Source organism: Xenopus tropicalis, chromosome 10 (genome assembly GCF_000004195.4).
Source record: "Xenopus tropicalis strain Nigerian chromosome 10, UCB_Xtro_10.0, whole genome shotgun sequence".
Classification (NCBI taxonomy): Eukaryota; Metazoa; Chordata; class Amphibia; order Anura; family Pipidae; genus Xenopus; species Xenopus tropicalis.
In genome coordinates, this window is record NC_030686.2 from 11,060,221 (window position 1) to 11,079,040 (window position 18,820).

Sequence of the window (18,820 nt, forward strand, 5' to 3'; positions counted from 1 at the left end):
TGATCCCCAAATGGCTACTTGTGGCCGACCCCCTAATGGCTACTTTTGTCTGATCCCCAAATGGCTACTTGTGGCCGAACCCCAAATGGCTATTGTGGCTGAACCCCAAATGGCTACTTGTGCCTGATCCCCAAATGGCTACTTGTGGCTGATCCCCAAATGGCTACTTGTGGCTGATCCCCAAATGGCTACTTGTGGCTGATCCCCAAATGGCTACTTGTGGCTGATCCCCAAATGGCTACTTGTGTCTGATCCCCAAATGGCTACTTGTGTCTGATCCCCAAATGGCTACTTGTGTCTGATCCCCAAATGGCTACTTGTGTCTGATCCCCAAATGGCTACTTGTGCCTGATCCCCAAATGGCTACTTGTGTCTGATCCCCAAATGGCTACTTGTGGCTGATCCCCAAATGGCTACTTGTGGCTGATCCCCAAATGGCTACTTGTGGCTGATCCCCAAATGGCTACTTGTGGCTGATCCCCAAATGGCTACTTGTGGCTGATCCCCAAATGGCTACTTTTGTCTGATCCCCAAATGGCTACTTGTGCCTGATCCCCAAATGGCTACTTGTGGCTGATCCCCAAATGGCTACTTGTGTCTGATCCCCAAATGGCTACTTTTGTCTGATCCCCAAATGGCTACTTGTGCCTGATCCCCAAATGGCTACTTGTGTCTGATCCCCAAATGGCTACTTTTGTCTGATCCCCAAATGGCTACTTTTGTCTGATCCCCAAATGGCTACTTGTGGCTGATCCCCAAATGGCTACTTGTGGCTGATCCCCAAATGGCTACTTGTGGCTGATCCCCAAATGGCTACTTGTGGCTGATCCCCAAATGGCTACTTGTGGCTGATCCCCAAATGGCTACTTGTGGCTGATCCCCAAATGGCTACTTGTGGCTGATCCCCAAATGGCTACTTGTGGCTGATCCCCAAATGGCTACTTGAGGCTGATCCCCAAATGGCTACTTGCGTCTGATCCCCAAATGGCTACTTGCGCCTGATCCCCAAATGGCTACTTGTGTCTGATCCCCAAATGGCTACTTGTGCCTGAACCCCAAATGGCTACTTGTGTCTGATCCCCAAATGGCTACTTGTGGCTGATGCTTCTATATCAGATCTCTCTATTTGACCACAGTGTCTTTGTTTTGCCAGCATTACAGGGGTCAAACAGGAAACTTCCCCCAAGGGGTCCCGGAGTTTGGGCATCCGACCGGATCTCTTGTGGACAAGTGGCGTGAGTGCTCCCCGCTCTCCCAAGCAGGACGGCGCGGCCAAAGGTAGGTACCGCCCACATACGCGCTGTGTAAGTACCACCCACATACGCGCTCTGTAAGTACCACCCACATACGCGCTCTGCTTTTGTACATACTGAGAATGCGCTGTCTCACTGCCACTTCCACTAACAGAGGAGGCGCCGCCATCCAAGGGGGCCTGGGGAATTAATCTCATGAAGAAGAACAAAAAGTGCCCCCCCCGGGCGTTTGGGGTCAGACTGGAGGACTGCCAGCCGGCGGCAGAGAATAAGGTGAGACACTGATATCTTTCTGCCCCAGAGGGACAATAGAATCAGCCCCAACCTGCTAACGTTCCGGTCCCTCCCCCGCAGGGAGTGCCGCTGATAGTGGAGCTGTGCTGCTCTCAGGTGGAACAGAAGGGTTTGGAATATTTGGGAATTTACCGCGTCCCTGGAAATAATGCCGTGGTGAGCAGCCTGCAGGAGCATCTCAACAAGGGCCTGAGCGAGTCCAACATACAGGATCAGGTAAGCGCCCAAGCCATGAATCCCACAGTCATGCTAGCGCCCAAGCCATGAATCCCACAGTCATTCTAGCGCCCAAGCCATGAATCCCACAGTCATTCTAGCGCCCAAGCCATGAATCCCACAGTCATTCTAGCGCCCAAGCCATGAATCCCACAGTCATGCTAGCGCCCAAGCCATGAATCCCACAGTCATTCTAGCGCCCAAGCCATGAATCCCACAGTCATTCTAGCGCCCAAGCCATGAATCCCACAGTCATTCTAGCGCCCAAGCCATGAATCCCACAGTCATTCTAGCGCCCAAGCCATGAATCCCACAGTCATTCTAGCGCCCAAGCCATGAATCCCACAGTCATTCTAGCGCCCAAGCCATGAATCCCACAGTCATTCTAGCGCCCAAGCCATGAATCCCACAGTCATTCTAGCGCCCAAGCCATGAATCCCACAGTCATTCTAGCGCCCAAGCCATGAATCCCACAGTCATTCTAGCGCCCAAGCCATGAATCCCACAGTCATTCTAGCGCCCAAGCCATGAATCCCACAGTCATGCTAGCGCCCAAGCCATGAATCCCACAGTCATGCTAGCGCCCAAGCCATGAATCCCACAGTCATTCTAGCGCCCAAGCCATGAATCCCACAGTCATGCTAGCGCCCAAGCCATGAATCCCACAGTCATTCTAGCGCCCAAGCCATGAATCCCACAGTCATTCTAGCGCCCAAGCCATGAATCCCACAGTCATTCTAGCGCCCAAGCCATGAATCCCACAGTCATTCTAGCGCCCAAGCCATGAATCCCACAGTCATTCTAGCGCCCAAGCCATGAATCCCACAGTCATTCTAGCGCCCAAGCCATGAATCCCACAGTCATTCTAGCGCCACATGATCCAATTAGCGCCAGCATGAATCCCACAGTCATCTAGCGCCCAAGCCATGAATCCCACAGTCATTCTAGCGCCCAAGCCATGAATCCCACAGTCATTCTAGCGCCCAAGCCATGAATCCCACAGTCATTCTAGCGCCCAAGCCATGAATCCCACAGTCATTCTAGCGCCCAAGCCATGAATCCCACAGTCATTCTAGCGCCCAAGCCATGAATCCCACAGTCATTCTAGCGCCCAAGCCATGATTCCCACAGTCATTCTAGCGCCCAACCCATGAATCCCACAGTCATTCTAGCACCCAACCCATGAATCCCACAGTCATTCTAGCGCCCAAGCCATGAATCCCACAGTCATTCTAGCGCCCAAGCCATGATTCCCACAGTCATTCTAGCGCCCAAGCCATGATTCCCACAGTCATTCTAGCGCCCAACCCATGAATCCCACAGTCATTCTAGCACCCAACCCATGAATCCCACAGTCATTCTAGCGCCCAAGCCATGATTCCCACAGTCATTCTAGCGCCCAAGCCATGAATCCCACAGTCATTCTAGCGCCCAAGCCATGAATCCCACAGTCATTCTAGCGCCCAAGCCATGAATCCCACAGTCATTCTAGCGCCCAAGCCATGAATCCCACAGTCATTCTAGCGCCCAAGCCATGAATCCCACAGTCATTCTAGCGCCCAAGCCATGAATCCCACAGTCATTCTAGCGCCCAAGCCATGAATCCCACAGTCATTCTAGCGCCCAAGCCATGAATCCCACAGTCATTCTAGCGCCCAAGCCATGAATCCCACAGTCATTCTAGCGCCCAAGCCATGAATCCCACAGTCATTCTAGCGCCCAAGCCATGAATCCCACAGTCATTCTAGCGCCCAAGCCATGAATCCCACAGTCATTCTAGCGCCCAAGCCATGATTCCCACAGTCATTCTAGCGCCCAACCCATGAATCCCACAGTCATTCTAGCACCCAACCCATGAATCCCACAGTCATTCTAGCGCCCAAGCCATGAATCCCACAGTCATTCTAGCGCCCAAGCCATGATTCCCACAGTCATTCTAGCGCCCAACCCATGAATCCCACAGTCATTCTAGCACCCAACCCATGAATCCCACAGTCATTCTACATTCCCCCAAAAAATCCTGCTAATACAACATAAGATCCATGATAAAATGTATGTAACATATACTTCTATATTAAGGGTTTACCTTGACAGTATGACAGTAGTGCTGGAAAAGTATATTTATGCATTTTGTAAAGTTCTGCACATTTGTTAAGATGCGTAAATGGAGATATTATTAATATTTAGCCCAAAGTAAAATGTCTTCTTTAAACTCACATATGAGACCAGAGGGGCAGGGGGTGGGATTTTTACTAGAGTTTGGGGCCCTGCTGTGGCCTTTTATGTCATTATTGCCTGCTGTATGGTTACAAATGCACATATATACGTGACTGTGAGGGAATCTATACCGTGTCTGTATAACCGGCAATGCACCAACCTGCTGGCACACTTCAGTATCACACAGATGTGCGGGGGGGGGGGGGGGGTTGTTTATGTCAATTACAAAAAAACTTCACGGTTTAAAAACAAAAGCTCCACCCTCACTGCGGAGTCCGGCGCTGATAACAATGTCCCCATTCCCTGCTGATTCTGCCACTACAAGCTCTCTCCTTTCCCCTGGATTGTTTATAATAACGCTCAATAAACAACCAGCCACACGCGTTTCACCACGTTACATGGATATTGGCCCCCTGAGGATGTGAGTAACTTTAAAGGGGTTGTTCACTATTAGTATTAAGTAGAGAATGATATTCTGAGACAATTTGAAATTGGTCTTCATTTTTTATTATTAATAGTTTTTTTTTTTTTAATTATTTCAATTTTTGTTCAGCAGTTTTCCAGTTTGGAGTTTCAGCAGTTATCTGGTTGCTAGGGTTCAAATTACCTTAGCGACCAGGGAGTGGTTTGAATGAGAGACTGGTATTTGAATAGGAAGGGGGCTAAATAGAAAAATAAGTTATAAAAAGTAACAATAACAATAAAACTGGAGCCTCACAGAGCAATCGTTTTCTGGCTGCCGGGGTCAGTGACCCCCATTTGAAAGCTGCGAGGTAGAAAAAACTATAACAAATAAACAATGAAGACCAATTGAAAAGTTGCTTAGTATTGGCCATTCTATAACATACTAACAGGTAATTTAAATATGAACCCACCCCTTTAATCTATGAATACAGAGAGCTTCCAGTTCTCTTTCTGCATCATTTGAAATCCTGACAGGGGAGGAGGGACTAAAACACTGATGTTACAGATTGTAACAACTTCTCCATAGCTTACAGACAGCATGCAGGAACTACATAACCCACAATGCATTGCACTGGGATGTTCCTTTCCTTATTGACATCACGTGTGCAGCAGGGAATTGTGGGATTGGGAGGAGGCAGGCTGAAGGCAGGCTGAGGGACAGGCGCTACTGTTACAGTTTATTTGAGTCACAAAGTAGCCAGCCAGATCAGCAGGGGAACAGGGGGCGGGGCTTAGGGAACAGGGGGCGGGGCTTAGGGAACTGTTCCAAACCAGATTATTATATTAAACATCATGAAAAGGCTGCGTATTGTTTAATTGATGTATATTGCAAAGTTGCTTGAAATTATGTTTATTTTTCAAAAACTCAAGTTGTGTTTGGGTGGAGTTCCCCTTTAATGATGCAGCCATCACCAATAATAATTGTCTGCTTCTCGTTTTCCCTTCTGTTTCAGAGATGGCAGGACCTTAATGTTGTCAGCAGTTTGCTGAAGTCGTTTTTTCGGAAACTCCCGGAACCTCTTTTCACTGATGGTTTGTATTTCCCTTCTATGTGGAACCTTAATGTGTTGTTGTGGGCGGGGGACGTTTGTGATGGTGCAACACCCACCTGATTGGTGCAGACCAGCCTGCCGGTGTGTTTATGGGTTCAGTGGGGGTAAAGGAGCCGCCTCAGTAGCCGCTAATTGGTACGTAGCACCGAGGGGACAGGGTGGGAGCTTTTTATGTACAAACAGGAAGGTTTGGCCTCCGAGTGTTTCTAGTGTCTCCCACAGCTGCATGTAGGGTGGGGTTCCTGATGTACAGCAGGGAGGGGCTATGGGAGGGGCTATGGGAAGGAGCGGTGGGAGCACTGAGAGGGAAGGGAGGCTTCGGTACGAGTGGCAGTGAGAAGAACGTAACACTACTGACTCCCATATCCAGTCCCCCTTGTCTTCTGTTGCTGGGGAAAGGGTCTTTGTCTGTGGGATAGCTATTTAAAGGAACAGTTCAATGTAAACATGAAACTGGGTAAAATAGACAGACTGGGCAAAATAAAAAATGTTTTCAATATAGTTAGTTAGGCACAAATGTCATCTATAAAGGGCTGGAGTGAGCAGATGTCTAACATAATGGCCAGAACACTACTTCCTGCTTTCAGCTCTCTAACCTCTTAGTTAGTCAGTGACTTTATGGGGGAGCACATGGGATATAACTGTCAGTTAGTTTGTGAGCACCCAGGTCTGATTCAGATGCAAACGAACTGAACAGTTATGTCCCATATGGCTCCCCTCAAGTCCCTGATTGGTTACTGACTGCTGACAGCTTAGAGAGCTGTAAATGAGGAAGTAGTGTTCTGGCTATTATGTTAGACATCTGCCCACTCCAGCCTTTATAGATGACATTTTTGCCTAACTATATTAGAAACAATTATTATTTTGCACAGTCTATTTTACCCAGTTTCATTTTTACACTGAACTGTTCCTTTAAGGCAGTAATTCCAAAGGGTTTCTTATATACTGGTGTGTGTGTGGCTGTATAGTATATACATATGGCAGGGTGCCTGGGCAGTTTATACATGATTACAGCCTTTTAATCATTTCCCATTTAAATCCATTACAGACAAGTACAGCGACTTCATTGAAGCGAATCGTATGGAGGATTCCAGAGAGCGAATGAAAATGCTTCGCAAACTGGTACCGTGATGTTCCCCCTTTTACTTGTTTTGGGGCCCAGTAACACTCGCCATTCAGTCCTGTCTGCAGCAAACATGCAGGGTCTCAAGTACCATTCTCCCTGTGTGTATGGGCTCCATCTGCAGCCAGAGAAACAGCCTTGTACACCATTAGCCTTATAGCCCCATTAATGGCTGGCTGTCATTGGCTGAACAGGTGCAGTGGCCTGACCTATGGAGCTGCAGTTGTTTTGGGGCCATAAAGACATGAGCTGAGCTGACAGGGCATTGGGGTATGTTTGTAGACCCAATTAGTCCCGCCCATCAGTTCCACTTCCTGCTGGCTGAATTCTCTGGTTGTGCAGGGGGGGCGGCGCCTCTCAGCACACTGCACTGTAGGATAGGAACCAATCAGCAGCTAGGCTGACCTGATAGGTGTGAGTGCAAGGCTGTGATTGGCTATCAGCCTCCTGCTGTGCTTCTGGCTGGGACCTTTAGGACACGCCCACCCTTCATTTGAAACAGGGACAAAGAAGTGATAGGATCTATAGGGAGCCCCAATAAAGGGGCCATTGTTACAGATAGGATTAATGTTTAGCCCAAATTGAAACCAGCACTGTATATTATTCATAATTGCCTACAGGGTTGGGGTTTTCCCATTTATCCAATATATTTATCCAATATATAATACAATATATGTCTCCTTTAAAATGGAGTCTATGGGAGCTTTCTGGGTAACAGGTTTCCAGATAATGGATCCTGCACTTGTAATAGTATTTACCTCCCATTGCAAGTAAAATAGGGTGCTTGTGGTTTATATAAAGAATGCTGAGCCATGATTCCAACTCAAGGGAATCTTTTCTTATATCCCCCAGATTAAGGAGCTGCCTTCTTATTACTACGAGACCCTCCGGTTTCTTGTGCGCCACCTAAAGACAATCGCAGACCACTCGGAGAAAAACAAGGTGAGTCTGAGCAACAAAATCTCGTCCCGCCGGGAGTTGTTGGGAACCAGCGCCGATTAAAGCGGTTTCAGAGAGATAAACTGGTTTGTGCCCAAAGTCAATATCATTGAACAGAATGAATCTTCGGAATGTGCAAAATGGGGTTCTTCCATCATTCTAGAACCACAGATACAAACGTGAGGTTTATTATTATTAACATTTATTTATAATGTGCCAACATATCCCGCAGCGCTGTACAATAAGTGGGTTTCATACATTGGACATACAGAGTAACATATAAAGCAATCAGTAACCGATACAAGAGGTGAAGGGAGAAACCTGAAGTCTATGCAGGAAAGTATCCGTACTGTTTGCACAAAGCTCGAGTGTCCCCCTAAAGCACATACCAGTCTCACCTTTCTGTTTTTGGTCTCACCTATCTGTGTAATGGCAGCACTGGGAGACGTCTTATAATAGTATTTCTACCCTGCCTTCCCCAATTGTGCATTTCTTCCATAATTCCACAACCATTTTAAGAGGTTATGTAGTAAAAAGCACTAAGTTTGCCCAGGAGCAGTAACCCATAGCAACCAATCAGCAGGCAGCATTTACTGTTTTTCTTTTTAAAAGCAAACATCTTATTGGTTGGTATGGGTTACTGCTCCTGGGCAAATTAGTGCCTTTTATTACATATAGGGGTTGGATTTTTATCCAGAATACACATTCTTCTCAACCAGACAATAATACAACAATGATGTTTGAGATTTTCATAGGATCCCCCTCACAGCCCTTTTCTCTCCATTCAGATGGAACCCCGGAACTTAGCCCTGGTCTTTGGCCCAACGCTGGTTCGCACGTCGGAGGACAACATGACCGACATGGTGACACACATGCCAGACCGGTACAAGATTGTGGAGACACTTATCCAACACGTGAGTGAGAGGCAGATGCGCCATTCTGAGCACCAATAGGCTTTTCCTCCCACCTAGGGAGTGATCTGGTACTTTTGTTACACCCAGTGCTACTATTCTGTTCCTATTTATGTATAATATGCTTCATACAGACGTCTCTTACTGACTGTTCTTTTCTCCCATGCTGCAGTTTGATTGGTTCTTCAGTGAGGAGCAAGAGAAGGCAGAAAAGGTGAGTGGAATCTATGGGGTTATGTAATATATGGCACTTCACTTGCCCAGAAGCAGTAACCCATAGCAACCAATCAGGTAGAATTTAGGGGTCATCTGTTTGAAAGCAAACATGTCATTGGTTGCTATGGGTTACTGCTCCTGGGTAAACCTTTATACCCTTTTATTCCATATGGGGGTATCAGGTGTACCAAGTACAGTGCAGCCTTGCGCAGTTGGCGATTCCCACCCTAATTAGCCCTTTTTCCATTCCTTTTTGCTCCATGATCTTCTCATTGGCCTGAGCTTTGGGTCTCTGCAGCTTATATCACCTTCTAGCGCAGGGGTGGGCAAACTACGGCCCGCGGGCCATGTCCAGCCTGTTGGTCTTTTTAATCCGTGTTACGGTGTAACACTGGCCCGGCCCGGCCCGTCTGTCAAATTTTAAAAGTCAATGTGGCCCCTGAGCCAAAAAGTTTGCCCCCCCCTGCTCTAGCGCCAGGGTCCTGCCCATACACCATAGAGATCTGCTTATCACCGTCAGCATTTCCTTCTTAGGTCTGAAAACCACACCCCCCTTCCTCTTACCCGTCTTTCTGCCATTTGATTGGGAGATGGGGAGGCCCAGTTATTCATATTCTCATTTTCATGATTTTAGCGGTTTTCGAAACCATGAATAAACTCATTTTCTAGGAATGGCAAGTGATTTATTAAAACAGCCAATTAGCCAACTGAAAAAGGACAGCTGCCATTAAATTCTACAGATTTTAGATGGAATATCTTTACTTAATAAATGGCAAAAAAATCTAATTTTCCCACACAAAATATGATGGTTGGTAACTGCCCCCCAAGATGTTCACTTAAGCTCCTTATGTTTTATTTCAGACCCCCGTGGATGAGACCAATTCCCAGAATATACCAAACATTGAGCATCTTCTACCAAATATCGGACGGACGGCAGGAACTGGGGAGAACTCGGGTAAGACCACAAACCAATGTGGTGGGGGGGTGGTATTGAGAAACAATGTGCTTGGGAGAGTGTGAGATTCTTGGCTGGTACCTTGGGCAGTTTTCTCTCTAGCTGCCCTGTAGGCCCCTGACCAATAGGTAAAGGGCATTCCCACTCCCACATCTGCCCTTGTGTATGGATCAGTTAATAGGAGGGCTACATCACACCGTTACATTCGGGGAGGCACCACATCCCTCCCCCCCCCCCCCCCAGCATGTTGTGACCTGAAGTAATTCCCAGCCTTTCTTCCTCTCCTCCTCTTCCTGGAATCCACTTCTCCTCTTCTCTGTTCTCTCAGCGGATCTTCTGCAGCTGTGAACGGGTATGGTTTGGTTTCTTCCGCTTCCTCTCTGTAATCCCACCGGTGGCTGTAAGAGAGATGGCTTCTGGGAAATGTCCCCAGGGACTGGGAGGGGACAGGGAAGCGGCTTAGTCGGGGCGGAGGGGCAGGAAGTCAGGAAATACTTGGGGGCCGGGAGTCTTGTAACACCTTCACATCAGGACTCCGGATTTGGCATCAGTTTCACTAGGGGATAAGATTATATAGGAGCCATTTCTATAGATTGGGGGGGGGGGGGGGGCATTTTGTGGGCCTCCAGCTGTTATTATCATGTGACAACTTTCAGCATCTATTAAAAGGGCTGGTTCATCTTTCAGTTGGTCTTCATTTCTTTATAGTTTTTTTTCACTCTTTTCAAAGGGGGTCCCTGACCCCGACAGCCAAAAAATGACTTCTCTTTGATGCTACAACTTTATTGTTATTTTTTTTTTTTTTTTACTTATTTTTCTATTCACCCTCTCTCCTATTCATACTCCAGTCTCTCATGTAAACCACTGCCTGGTTGCTAGGGTAATTTGGACCCTAGCAACAGATACCTGCTGAAATTCCAAACTGGGGAGCCGCTGAACAAAAAGTTAGATAATTCAAACCCACAGAAAAAGTGACAACCAATTGCAAATTGTGTGAGAATTTCAAGCAAGTTAATTTTTAGGTGAACAACAAGTGATGTTGGAGTTATCAGTGAAGGAAATAAAACTCCTTCCCTTGACATTTTGGGATATTTTATATAGAATTATCTCAGTGTTTGTCTCTATAGGGACCTGGCTGGGTAGCAACAGTGCTATGAATGGCTCAGGCCTTGTTAGCTTGGGATTTGTTAGTATCACAGATAGGCAATAGGGACTGAGAGACAGTAGTTCCCATAGGGACAGCCTACTCGCCCCTCCAGCATCTCTCTTACCACTGCCCAACATGAGGGATTTAACATCTCATCACTGTCACTGTGCCGTTGTGTCCCTCGCTGCTCTCACACTGACAGGCAGCTCCCATACGGCTCATATATTCCGTGTATTTACCCCGTGTCCCTGCAGATATGGCTATAAGCACAGCAACCCTTTCCTTGCCAACCCGCCCTCCCAGTAATCCTCCTCTCACTCTCACCCAGCACTACACTAACCCATTCTAATGGCGGAGCTGCCGCTGTGTCCAAAACATATCTTGTTAATGCTGAGTCTAAATGCCGTAAAAAAACCCTAATTCAATGGCAATTCTGACACTCTGTGTTGTGTTTGTGATGTATTGTGTTTCACACGTGTCCTATATGGCTCACCGCCCATCCGTTTTGTGAAACCTTTGTAATAAAGACACAGAAATCTGTTACAATTCAATGTTGTTCTTAACGCGGGCGCAGTGTGTGTATAACCCTGTAACTCAGAAACTCATTCTGTGCCTCTGCTTTCCCTACAGATTCCACCAACAGTGACTCTGCTAAAGGGAAGGTGAGTGTGAGGATCAGCATGGCTGTGTGCGTTGGCAGGGGGGTATGGGGTACACACCCCTGTGTGGTGGTTGGTATCCCCCCTCTGCAGGGGAGAAGGCATTAGGCCCTGTGTGGTAGGGGAGTTGGTATCCCCCCTCTGCAGGGGAGAAGGCATTGGGCCCCTGTGTGGTAGGGGAGTTGGTATCCCCCCTCTGCAGGGGAGAAGGCATTGGGCCCCTGTGTGGTAGGGGAGTTGGTATCCCCCCTCTGCAGGGGAGAAGGTATTGGGCCCCTGTGTGGTAGGGGAGTTGGTATCTCCCCTCTGCAGGGGAGAAGGCATTGGGCCCCTGTGTGGTAGGGGAGTTGGTATCTCCCCTCTGCAGGGGAGAAGGCATTGGGCCCCTGTGTGGTAGGGGAGTTGGTATCCCCCCTCTGCAGGGGAGAAGGCATTGGGCCCCTGTGTGGTAGGGGAGTTGGTACCCCCCCTTTGCAGGGGAGAAGGTGAGGGAGGGAAGCAGATATTCTCCAGTTCAGGTGTTCTAACCCAATGTTTTGCTTTCAGGTCTCACGGAAGGAAATCTACGCCCGGGACATCCTGTCCATTCCCTTTATTTCAGCTGTAAACCGCAAGCGCAGAAAGCGGCGAGACGAGAAGCGTTTTGGGAGCAGCACGGAGGAGGACGATTCTGAGCAGGAGGCGGCGCGGGCAGGGCAAGTGGAGCAGAAGGCTGAGGCAGAAGTGGAGCTGAGGGAGACAGAGGAGTCGCCGGCACAAACCTGCTCACCCCACGGGCCGGGAGCAGAGCGAATACACAGCGAGGAGACTGGGCAGCGGGACAAAGGTGCCCAGAGCCGGTGGCAGGGGTCCGGAGAGGAGAGAATCCCCGTTGACGCTCGCTCCATTGTATCTGGATATTCCACTCTTTCTACTCTGTGCTCAGAACCTGCCTCCAGTGTCCGTGGCGGGGAGGAGGCCGATGATGAACGCAGTGAGTTCAGCCACATGGAGACGGACACGGAGGGGGTAGGAGCCCGAGAGACTGATGAGCGCCCTCACTCCCAGGACTCATTTACCTCCCAGAGGCTCATACCGGGGGACACTCTAGCTCGGAGAAGGCTGGGCAGGGGGCGGATAGAGAGCAAAGAGGAACCAGCGCCGCCCCGCAACTCCCTGCGCATCAGGCCGGCAGCCGATGACTTGTGTGTGGCCGCCTTACGCAAGCCCGGCTCGCCAGAGACCCGCCGGAGGAAGAGCGCCTGGCGCAGGCACACTGTGGTGCTCCCGGGGCAGCTGACTGACTGCAACTTCAACGACTGGAAAGAGCCAGTACCAGGGGCCACCGTGGCATCGGAACCTGGGAGCCGCCTCAGTGGTGGAGCCTGGGTAGAAGGGAGGGATTCTGGACTTAGCAGCCTGGAGTCTCAGAAAGCCAAAACTTCTGTGGCTCAGGAAGCTCTGGGCAACAAAGGACCAAGCCACGTAGCCAAGTCCCAGAATCCTCCTCTGCAGCCTGGACTCCGCCATTACCTATAGGCTTCTCATTTTGCTCCTAATGGAATGTTGGACAAGTGCTTCCTCGCCCTCGGCCACATCTGCCATCTCACACTTACAGGTCCGACCTCTGACCGCCACATCTCTTTGTGTCCGCCGGACGCTCCTGGCAACATAGATGGCCAGACTGAGGCTCTTCCTCCATCTTGTTTCATCATCTCCCATGGGCAACCTGTGCCCAGCTGTGTGAGCGCCAGTCAGGAGCCTGGCACAGAAAGAGTTACAGAACATAAGGAGGTGACATGGGAAATGTCTGTGGATCACGCAGACGTACAAACTGTGATCCATGAACTCAGGTGCCTTATTATATTTTATGTTTACAGGATTAACCCTTTCACTGCTAAGCTAAGTTCAACATCTTTACTATGCCTGAAGCTATGTGCAATGTGTGTTTATTTATACATATATGTATTGGCTATATACGTATATATATACACACACACACACACACAAACGGACACGCACTTCTTAGTGTTCAAGGGAAACTGGAGGAGGACGGATATACAGGGACAAACAAAACCCCGCGGGTAATGATGGGTTTACATTGCCGACCCCTGTGGTCACCTAAGGGTTATCATAATGGGAGCCGAGTATTCCAGGCTGTAATGATAATGCCTCACCCATTCCCTTCCTTCTCACTGGGATAAGGGCTTTAAGGCTCAGTCGGCATTGAGATGTTGCACTGCCAGTAGAGGGGGGGGCTCGAGTGGCCCCTGCGCTGTCAGATGGTGCCGCCGCCATGTTGTTTCATGTTTACAGCAAGAACCCAAAGTATTTGCATCAGACACGAGCTGATATGCTAAACACACAGACATTTCTGCCAACGGCCACTAACCTGCAATTAAGATTAATTAGAAAACTGCTATTTCTGCCCATAATGAGTTTACTAATAATGATGTTTGCCTTTGGCAGCTGGCACCGTAAAGCTGGGTACCCACTGCCAATCGTGCGCCCGGGGGTAGAAGGTTGTATTCACAATGGGCATTTAGGTTCCCAAAGGGTTGTAAAAATAACCAACGTATAAAGGATATTATTAAGTCTTTTCTTCCATAGATACAATTGTTACTGGTGACGAGGGCAGCTGCAACGCCAGTAGCTAAAGGGGCAGATGGTGCCGCCAAAAAGCCTCCCCATATGTGTTTTGGCAGAGGAAGTTATTCCATATATGGGTAAATAAAAACGGTATTAGTAGCAGAAGCCACAGAGACACGGGCTGGAGATCATTTCTCTGTAGTGATTCGCTTACCAAAGGATGGCTGTTACATTGCAGGCAGAATCAGCCTTTGCCAACTGCGCCACCTAATGGTCACATTACAGTACTGCTAGTGAGGGTTAGACTGTGCGTATCCTGAGCGGCTTCACATAGAGACAAAGGGCTTCAGATAGTTAATTGGATCCCTTAGGTCAGCAAGGTCACAGATATATATATGTATATGTGTGTGTATGTATATGTATATATATATATATATATCTTATAGTTCTAGGGATATCAAAGTTATGTGCATTCACTTTTCAATTTCACCCTGTACCAGAATGTGGGCATGATTGGGGCAGACCAATAGCATGTGGCTCAGGGGCAGGTTCTAAATTCTCCCATGTTTTAATAGTAAAATGCTGGTAGGGATGTTTATAGTACTCTTTCTGGCTCTGAATTGATTTAAAGGGCAAGGAAACCCTTTCCCACAACGTTTTACTATGCTATAGAGTCCCCATTCCTATACTTAATTGTTTTTTTCTGGCAGAATATCATTTACTTTCTGCGCGTTACCTTCTGTAAATCCCCCATCACAGTCACAGGCCCCATTTTGCCTTCTTAAACATTGGCAAGATGGCTGCTTCTCTTAAACGGAGAGGGAAAGGCCCCTAATGACCCCCATTCTATTTTCTGCCCCAGCCTCTTTTACATCTGAGTATAACCATCCCCAGTTATTAGGGAGGCACCAAACACATGATCTGGATTTGGCCAAATCCCAGAACTTTCAGTCGCTTCAGCAGAAGACTTGAAAGTCATATGTTTTTGAAATGCTGGACAATTTCTTGATCACGGATGATGAATATAAGGGAAAGGTGCGGCTTACTGAGAGCACAGACTGTTATAAACACTTCCATATTGCTGCCCTGAGCGTGCAGTCTGTATCTGTACTACAGGGGGTGCTGTTTTACTGTGAGTTATGGCTCAGGGAACCAGTAAGTGAAACCGCAGTACCGGGAATCACCATGTGAGGCAGCGCACGTTCCAGGGATTGGCCAGCAAAGAAAAGGCTGCACTCCCCCCTGCATAAAAGCTTTGGCCTCCCCAGAGCCGTTAGATCCAGCAGCCACCATAGATAGAAAGGGTTAAATTGACATGTAAGTGCCATTAATGCAACTTACCTCACTCTGATGGTACCTGGTGGGGGTTCTGTTACTTCCATGGGGCTCTGTCCTACCATTGGTTGTCAGTGGTGAGTTCTCTCCCCCTATTATACAGCACAGGTCAGTGGGTGCAGGGCTGTCTATAAAGGGGGGGGGGGGGGGGTAACTGATGTGGGTATATTACATTAGAGGGGACCAGCTGGTAGGTAGGACATGTGTGGGTCACGTTGCAGAGATAGTGGCAATATCCATGGCTTTGTGTTTACCAACCTTTGGCCTTTCAGTTGCCATTGAAGCACCTCCTGACGGAATTCTCTTTACCCCCAGGGGCAATACATAGGCTGGGCCGTTCCGCTGATACCACTAATGGTCCACACTAAGAGTGGTCCTGCATTGATTTTATGTTCCACAGTTGTTCCCAATTCATATTCTCTTTGAATGGCAAAGTGTTGACTGGTAGGTCATTAAGCCAGAGAAGTCACCTACAGCTTGGGCCTCAGCTTGATGGTGTTCTTCTACATTGGTTCTTTTCCCCCCAGCTGATCCATAGTCGCTTCTTGCCTCATCCCCTAAGTGGCTTCTCCCCCCCCCCCCCCCCCAGCTGATCCCTAGTGGTTTCTCCCCATCACATGATATTAGCATTAAGGTTGGTTTGTATGTGTTCCATGGCCAGGCCTCGTTATTGTTCAGCCACTGTGAATCATGGTCGTTAGGTGCTCACCTCGTTAAGACACGTCCGTATCTAGGTTTGTGGAGTAAATATATGGTAGTGTTTGGATTGTTGTGTAAATGTGTTGAGATGACAATGGAATGGGAAATGAAAGAGGGTCATTGGGAAGGTTCCCCGTGGGTTGGAATTACTTGGTGCCTCCTATGATGCGCCATTTGTTGGGTAGGGGGGAGAGGGCAATAGCTCTGGTCCCCCAGCAGCAAAGGGGCCCCGATGAGGAGAGAAATGACAAACAATACTGAGAAACAGCCGCCCCGGGGCCCCAGCCCTCTCCTCCCTAAGCCCAGCCTTCCTCCTGTGGTGGTTTTTGTATGGAGAAAGGCAAGAGAAAGCAGAGGCAGAAACGTTGCAATGAGGGAGGATCTAGCCAGTGGGACGGTCAGTGGGCGGTGTTTGGGAGAAGGGGGCGGGGCTTGCAATAATGAATAAATTGGCAGTTGGCGCTCCTTCTGGCCAGGGTGGCATTACATTGACTGTTAGTTTAGAACATTCAGTAGGCAAAAATGGTGCTGTAAAGGGTGGGGGGGTATAAAGTGGGCACAGTGACAAACATTCCTTCATGCTACATAGTAGGAGCTCGTGTCCTTATGTACCAGCCATACAAATCTCACAAGAGTTGGCAGCTCAGATTGGCACTTGGGATCATTTCCACACACTCGCCACCCTCTCTGCTCCCCTCGGTGCCAGCTCAGTGTTTGCTTTACCTGCTCAGTACAGGGCAGCCAATCACAGCAGCAGGATGAAGGGGCCAATAACCGACTGTTACCCCCTATTTATGCTCCTGTATAGATCACAGGGTCCCTTGCCCTGATATTGCGCTTCTCACCCTACGCCCATCGTTGCTTCTGGTTTTGCCCCTTTCCCCAATTTGCTTTCCTTTATTTATACTGATGCCCCATTCACTTTTATTGCTGCCCCCCCAGAATCCCCCCCCCCCCCCAGTGGCGCCCCCGGCTCTTCCATGGCAATGTAAATACAGACACGGTGCTGCTAACCAACTGGTTTATAACACATATATGTCTAATGTATCACATACCCGGGGTCGCTCCTGCCCCTGCCGGCGTATTTAACCCTTTCTCTGCACACGGAGCCTACAACTCAATATGGTGCAACATTATTAAGAAGAAAAAAAAAACAAACAGATTTGATTCCAAACCGTTTGTGGCAGCCAAGGGGTTAACGTAAGCTGAACTCTGTACTGAGCGTGTTTTGTACCCAAACTGACGCCATTCCAGACTAGTATTGTGACTAATGTATAATCCAGTTCTGCATATACTGTACAAATATTATTCCTTCTGTTCTGTAAATATGATCTATAAATGTGTAACATAATATAAAAATGTATAAGGATTTTTAAAGTTTGTTCCCCCCCCCTTCGCTCCTCTAAAACATGAAGTTACTGCTGAATAAAGCTTTCTGCATGTCCCCCCCCGGCTCTGATTTCTGCTTCATTCACACACGGAAGGAGGAGAAGGTACTGGAACTGAAGGACCACGACCCAACAAGAAATGCCCCCCCCCCCCCCCCGACTGCCATTGACCTCTTTGGATGACATTATCATTTTATAATACCCAAAAGCCATGGATATCCAGTATATTATACACTTGTGCCGTTAGCTTATCATGTCATCATAATAATATCAATATAATCACTGATGTAACGTGTCACATGACTAGAGGTGTGACCTGTCTGGTTTTGACCCGTGCAGCCGATTGTCAGAAGGGCTGCCTGGGTCAAAACTGCCTGCCTGGTTTTCTTAATTTGTAATTAACTCCTAGATTGATGCCAATTGCAGGGTCTTAGCCCCACCCCAATGATATCACTGTCCCGCCCTGTCACTGTCTCCACCCCCTGGCATCACTGCCCAATCCCTGTCTTGCTTTTGGCAGGGAAAAGGGGCAACCCTACACGTGAATCACTGAAACTTGTGTATTATAGGAAAGAATGTACCTCCCTGAGGATATTAGAAGTCACCTTGGAATTCCATAAACCTGTATAAATGCAATAATTGCCCTTCAGCCTCATGCCTCTATTTGTCTGGCCCTAGAGAGACCTTCACCCTCGCTCTTAATCTGCCCTGCAGCATCTTAGTGACGTCAACTGCTAAAATAAATATACTGTATATAGCTACACAGACGTGCCTGATTGGGGGAAACCATGAGAGTTTGACCCGTAGGAACCATCGCCCCCACCGCCTTAGGTTGGTCTGTACATGGTCGGAGGTGCACAGATTCTCTGTAAAACAAAAGGACTTCAAGTACCAGAATCCATCACTTTACGTTGGACATGGTGAGGGAGGGAATAACGACTGTAAGCCTATGGGGGGAGAAATGGTTCCCATGAGTAAAGGCAGAATATCAGGATTTCTCTCAATTGGGAATTTCTGTGTAAAAATATATATATACATAAAACATATAAACACAAAGTGTTTTTGTACATAAACCCAACTGTTCTTGTCATAAGGGGCGGGGGGGGGGTATGTTTTCCCTTTAAAGGTTCATCTGTGTTTGACGTTCCAGTTCTCTCATTTGAATTGGTCCCCAACATTGAGCACAGGGCAGAATGACCTTTTCTAGGGAACGCTGCTGGTTATAGCAATTCTATATGGGAACAATATCAGGGGTATTAGGGTGAAGACACACAGAGCTACTAGTAGCAGCTACTTTTTCATGGGTACTTAACTCCAGAAAATACCCGGCCATAGACAATACTGAGAATTGAGACATAGAGACAGTTATCAGTAAATGATCAG

At 48.1% G+C, this 18,820-nt stretch overlaps 1 protein-coding gene across 3 annotated transcripts in view; it reads left to right on the forward strand.

Annotated features, from left to right (window-relative positions):
- The window catches only part of arhgap23 (Rho GTPase activating protein 23), a 72,865-nt gene extending 55,371 nt beyond the window's left edge, over positions 1–17,494 (forward strand). For 2 of the 3 annotated variants that reach the window (XM_002940156.5, XM_004918665.4), the window contains exons 14-24: positions 1,154–1,278; positions 1,408–1,526; positions 1,608–1,763; positions 5,399–5,477; positions 6,546–6,619; positions 7,473–7,562; positions 8,348–8,473; positions 8,643–8,684; positions 9,548–9,641; positions 11,419–11,450; positions 11,994–17,494. In XM_002940156.5, coding sequence (XP_002940202.2) covers positions 1,154–1,278; positions 1,408–1,526; positions 1,608–1,763; positions 5,399–5,477; positions 6,546–6,619; positions 7,473–7,562; positions 8,348–8,473; positions 8,643–8,684; positions 9,548–9,641; positions 11,419–11,450; positions 11,994–12,965 — 1,909 coding nt within the window. In that variant the 3' untranslated portion in view covers positions 12,966–17,494. Of the gene's footprint in view, positions 1–1,153; positions 1,279–1,407; positions 1,527–1,607; positions 1,764–5,398; positions 5,478–6,545; positions 6,620–7,472; positions 7,563–8,347; positions 8,474–8,642; positions 8,685–9,547; positions 9,642–9,969; positions 9,994–11,418; positions 11,451–11,993 lie in introns of all 3 variants that reach the window. The other variant, XM_012952736.3, reaches the window with a different exon arrangement.
- The last annotated feature ends 1,326 nt before the right edge of the window (positions 17,495–18,820 follow it).